Source organism: Rhinoraja longicauda, chromosome 35, assembly GCF_053455715.1.
Source record: "Rhinoraja longicauda isolate Sanriku21f chromosome 35, sRhiLon1.1, whole genome shotgun sequence".
Lineage (NCBI taxonomy): Eukaryota > Metazoa > Chordata > Chondrichthyes > Rajiformes > Arhynchobatidae > Rhinoraja > Rhinoraja longicauda.
Genome location: NC_135987.1, coordinates 14,155,664 through 14,161,663, shown reverse-complemented (window position 1 = coordinate 14,161,663; position 6,000 = coordinate 14,155,664). Strand labels below are relative to the sequence as shown.

Genomic DNA, 6,000 nt, shown 5'->3' with positions numbered 1-6,000 from the left:
AAACACTACTGCTTCCTGCCCCCCCCCCCCTCACCTGGGCACATGGTGGTGCATGCGATCTTTTGAAAGGTCTGCCCATCGCAGAAGGTCCCGCCGTTGAGAGGCGCTGGGTTGGTACATGACCTGGTCCGCTTCTGCCAGCCTCGCCCGCAGCGATTGTTGCACGATGACCACTCTGTCCAGGTCGACCAGCCTCCGTTCACTGTTGTGAGGGCAAGGAGGAAGAGAAACAATCAGAGATATGAGTAGGAAGGAACTGCGGATGCTGGTTTACACCGAAGATAGACACAAACTGCTGGAGTAACTCAGCGAGACAGGCAAGACAGCATCTCTGGAGAGAAGGAATGGGTGACGTTTCAGGTCGAGACCCTTCTTCATACTGGTATGAATCAGAGATTCATATCAGAGATATGATAGCGAATCAAAGGTTATTGGGTGGAAGGTAGAAACGAGGAACTGCAGATGCTGCTTTACACAAAAAGACACAAAGTGCTGGAGTAATGCATGTAAGAAAATAACTGCAGATGCTGGTAGAAATTGAAGATATTTATTCACAAAATGCTGGAGTAACTCAGCAGGTCAGGCAGCATCTCTGGAGAGAAGGAATGGGCGACGTTTCGGGTCGAGACCCTTCTTCAGACTGATGTCAGGGGGGCGGGACAAAGGAAGGATATAGGTGGAGACAGGAAGACAGTGGGAGATCTGGGAAGGGGGAGGGGAAGAGAGGGACAGAGGAACTATCTAAAGTTGGAGAAGTCAATGTTCATACCACTGGGCTGCAAGCTGCCCAGGCGAAATATGAGGTGAGTAATGCATGGATCAGCCAGCATCCTGGTTTGTAGGTTTACTTGATTCGTATGGGGGTGTCAGGGATTATAGGCCAAAGGCAGGAGTTGAGAGAGAAAGATAGATCAGCCATGATTGAATGGCGGAGTAGACTCGATGGGCTGAATGGCCTAATTCTGCTCCTAGAACTTATGAACTATCCCTAGAGAACATGGATAGGTGACGTTTCAGGTCTGGACCCTTCTTCACTCCAGCACTTTGTGTCTTTTTATTGGGTAGGAAGGTTGTCCACCTGAAGAAAAGCACAAATATATACAGACTAACGATCTTGCCAGCACTTAAATGTCAGCAGTGAATGGGATAGACTGCCCTTCTCCTACCTTGCATGTTAACACCACTCAAGAGCAAATTATCAATGGCAGGCTCCTGTGGAAGATGCAGATTCAGCCATTTCCGACATTTATTGTAAATTTTAGTTTAGTTTAGAGATACAGCGCGGAAACAGGCCCTTCGGCCCACCGTGTCCACACCGACCAGCGATCCCCACACATCAACACTACCCTACACACACTAGGGACAATTTACATTTATACTGAGTCAATTAACCTACAAACCTGCACGAGATTACAACCGGTGCTGGCTCGAAGGGCCGAATGGCCTCCTCCTGCACCTATTGTCTATTGTCTTTGGAGTGTGGGAGGAAAACGAAGATCTCGGAGAAAACCCACGCAGGTCACGGGGAAAAGCTGCAAACTCCATACAGACAGCGCCCGTAGTCGGGATCGAACCCACGTCTGTGGCGCTGAAAGCGCTGTTAGGCAGCAGCTCTACCGCTGCGCCATACGAATAAGAACCCTAATTAGGGAGCCCTAACAAGATATCCAACACCTACAGGTTTTTGCTTTTGTTCCAGAGAAAACGGATTCAACTGATACCTGGTCGCCAGAGTTGCCAGAGGAGATAGTTGAGGCAGATACTTATAACAGCATTTAAAAGACACTCGGGACAGGTACATGGACAGGAAAGGATTAGGATATGGCCCAAACATGGGACTAATTTTGATGGGGCGTCTTCAACAGTTGGGCCGATGGGCCCGTGTCCGTGAAGTATAGACTAAATATTTCATACCCATTCGACCATAAAAAGGAGCAGTATCTGCTTAAGAAGACTAATCAAAGCTCGTTGGCTTTTACAAGGGAAGGCAGCAACCACCAGTGGTGAGTGCAGTGGATGTCCTGGGATGTAGTGAGAGCCTCAGTGCCAATATTAACATCGCTCGCTGTGATCAATTATCAATGACCCATCTGCCGACATCTGTTAGTCTTCCTCAGACAATTAATCACGCATCACTCTCGACATGCTCTGTGTAACCACAAGGCAGACTTGGGATGGTGGATGGTAGGAAATGTGCCTGGATCAATCAATCCAGCAATCACATTAAAATTGTATCAGATCCTATTGGCAATTCCTTTTAAAAAAAGGCATGCGGCCTCCATGAATTATTCCATACTATTTATTTCTGACTGTTGTACATTTAAGGGATTTGTTGCAGAGGCTGGTGCATTCTCTCCTGCATCCCGCACGAGTAACAGGAAGGTAAATCAGGAGAGAAACAGGGCACAAAGTATTGCTGCCCACCTTTGCCCAAAGAGTACTATGGGAAGGAACTGCAGATGCTGCTTTAAGCCGAAGATAGACACAAAACGCTGGGGTAACTCAGCGGGTCAGGCAGCATCTCAGTCTGAGGAAACGTCTCGACCCGAAACGTCACCTATTCCTGTTCTCCAGAGATGCTGTCTGACCCGTGGAGTTCCTCCAGCTTTTTGTGTCGATCTTGCCCAACTGGCTGCGCTTCTAGGAGCTGCGATATGAACCCAAGTGTGGCCGAGGAAGAGCTCTAACCCAGCTCCCTGGGTGTGGGGAAAAGGGAGAGATTACGACTTTGCTTGACAGCGTTTGGTAAGATCTCTCCCCGAGTTTTTATTCCACTCAAATGGAATCAGGGACGTACTACACGGGATTACCGCATAAGTTAATCGATACATCCTGCCGATGTTGGGGTTTAGATTGTGCACAAGTCCAACGCGGTATTCCAACTCTTTATCGCATCCTACGACCACACACTTATAATCTGCTAACCAATTATTTGGGAATCTCAATGATCCAGCATCGGCCTCACTGGATGCTGTTTCCCGCATTCCCCATAAACACACACGATTTTACACTTCCTTTACCCTCACCTGGTTCACTGGAGAGTTCATTAAACCACAAGGTAAGAGATGTGAATGAGAGGCATAGTTAGGGTAGATGGGCAGAACCTTTTTTTCCCCCAGGGTGGAAATGTCAAGGACTAGGAGGCCACGGGTTTGAGGTGAGAGGGGCAAAGTTCAATGTAGATGTGTGGGGCACGTTTTTACGCACAGTGTGTGGTTGGGTGCAGGGCATGTGCTGCCAAGGGCAGTGGTGGAAGTGGATAAGATGGCGGCATTTTAGGCGGCTTTTGGATAAGCACCTGGATACGCACGGAATGGTGGGATATGGTTCTTGCGCTGGCAAAGGAGACTAGTTTAATGGCATCACGTTCAGCATGGATTTTGTGGGCCGAAGGGCCAGTTCTTGTGCTGTACTGTTCTATGTTCGGTGCTCTTTGAATTAAAAAATGTGTAGAGTAAAATAAGAGAAACATCCAAATAGCTTGGAAAACTGCTAGTTCTGTAATGAAGTTCTGAGGGTGCTGGATTAGCAGAGTTTTCCTCTCATACTTTTGAGTATAGGAGGAGGGAGGTTCTGCTGCAGTTGTACAGGGCCTTGATGAGACCGCACCTGGAGTATTGTGTACAGTTTTGGTCTCCTAATCTGAGGAAAGACATTCTAGCCTTAGAGGGAGTACAGAGAAGGTTCACCAGATTGATCCCTGGGATGGCAGGACTTTCATATGAAGAAAGACTGGATAGACTAGGCTTATACTCGCTGGAATTTAGAAGACTGAGGGGGGATCTTATTGAAACATATAAAATTCTTAAGGGGTTGGAGAGACTAGATGCGGGAAGATTGTTCCCAATGTTGGGGAAGTCCACAACCAGGGGTCACAGCTTAAGGATAAGGGGGAAGTCTTTTAGGACCGAAATGAGAAAACATTTCTTCACACAGAGAGTGGTGAGTCTGTGGAATTCTCTGCCACAGAAGGTAGTTGAGGCCAGTTAATTGGCTATATTTAAGAGGGAGTTAGATGTGGCCCTTGTGGCTAAAGGGATCAGGGGGTATGGAGAGAAGGCAGGTACAGGTTACTGAGCTGGATGATCAGCCATGATCATATTGAATGGCGGTGCAGGCTCGAAGGGCCGAATGGCCTACTCCTGCACCTATTTTCTATGTTTCTATGTTTCTATACGCACTTCCATTTATCCTTTGGTCAGAGGGTGGTGAATCTGTGGAGTTCTTTGCCACAGAAGGCTGTGGAGGCCAAGTCGGTGAATATTTTCAAGGCAAAGATAGATAGATTCTTGATTAGTACGGGTGTCAGAGGTTATGGGGAGGAGAATGGGGTTAGGAGGGAGAGATAGATCAGCCATGATTGAATGGTGGAGTAGACTTGGCCTAATTCTACTCCTATTCCTTGTGACCTTTAACCAAGTTTTACATTCAATGTCCTCACGTTCTCCTCGGTCTTCTCTGTAACTACTGCGCAGTCTTGTTGATGGCAGGCTCGGTCAGCTGTGGTCAGATTACCCACACCTTCATAAGCATCCGCCGCTTCCCTCTCCAGCACCTAACTGCAAAATGAGCCCAACCTCTGTGCTGCCTCTACTGATTCCCAACGTTGTATCACCCCTCCCCCCACTCCGTCACCCCTCGGCCTCGACTTAAACTGTACTATTCCATGGCCCTACTCCTAATGCAGGCTGAAATTTAACAGAGTCATCGTAAAATGCAGATAAAAACCTTTAAACTAAAAGCAAATCGCAGGTTAATCACTTAGGCATTTAAAGGACATAGCACAGTTGTAATGGCCTCATTAAATTTATAAGCCTAGAAATTGCCGTGTATAAAAATTATAGTAACAACATTTTAATGAAATTACGGTGTCCAATCTTAGGGGAGATGTTACTCCCTTTTATGTTGGGAAGACAGACAAAGCAAACATAGAAAGGTTCAGAATGGGAGGGGGTGGGGATGAGAGGTGAAGGGAAGGGCAGACAAAATGGAGGCAGCTCAACAAATGAACTCCAAGGGTCAGTCTTAAGGTCATAAGGGATAGGAGAGGAATTGGGCCATTCGGCCCATCAAGTCTACACCATTCAATCATGGCTGATCTATCTCTTCCTCCTAACCCCGTTCTCCTGCCTTCCCCCCATAACCCCTGACACCCGTACTAATCAAGAATCTACCTCTGCCTTAAAAATATCCATTGACTTGGCCTCCACGGCCTTCTGTGGCAAAGAATTCCACAGATTCACCCACCCTCTGACTAAAGAGATCCCTGCTCATCTTCGTAAAGGAACGTCCTTTAATTCTGAGGCTGCGACCCCATGTCCTAGACTGTCCCACTAGTGGAAACATCCTCTCCACATCCACTCAAGAATTCCTCAAGCTTGATGCCACAGGACGCCCAGCCTCTGAGATGCTCCAGCAGCCACGCTATTTTATGTCATGTGACCTGTTGAATTCCTGGTCAATAGTGACCTCGCTGCCCTCTATCCCCCCATTGTGTTGAGGGTCAAGACCTTGGAAATGGTAATGCCGCTTGACGTCTAGGGTAGGTGGTTTACTTCTCTCTTATTGAAGGGCGGCACGGTGGCGCAGCGGTAGAGTTGCTGCCTTACAGCGAATGCAGCGCCGGAGACTCAGGTTCGACCCTGACTACGGGCGCCGTCTGTACGGAGTTTGTATGTTCTCCCCGTGACCTGCGTGGGTTTTCTCCGAGATCTTCGGTTTCCTCCCACACTCCAAAGACGTACAGGTATGCAGGTTAATTGACTGGGTAAATGTAAAAATTGTCCCTAGTGTGTGTAGGATAGTGTTAGTGTGCGGGGATCGCTGGGCGGCGCGGACTCGGTTGGCCGAAGGGCCTGTTTCCGCGCTGTATCTCTAAATCTAAATCTAAATCTAAAACACCCTGAAATCTAAAAAATCTAAAGATGGCCTTGTCATGAGCAGTTTTATGGGCCAAATGTTACTTGCCACTGATCAGCCAGTGCCTTAACCTGGTCCGGA

At 47.8% G+C, this 6,000-nt stretch overlaps 1 protein-coding gene across 1 annotated transcript in view; it reads right to left on the bottom strand.

Annotated features, from left to right (window-relative positions):
- unc5b (unc-5 netrin receptor B) overlaps positions 1–6,000 on the bottom strand; it is a 264,063-nt gene that overhangs the window by 47,968 nt on the left and 210,095 nt on the right. Inside the window, exon 6 of the mRNA XM_078428604.1 lies at positions 35–202. Coding sequence (XP_078284730.1) covers positions 35–202 — 168 coding nt within the window. The remainder of the gene's footprint in view (positions 1–34; positions 203–6,000) is intronic.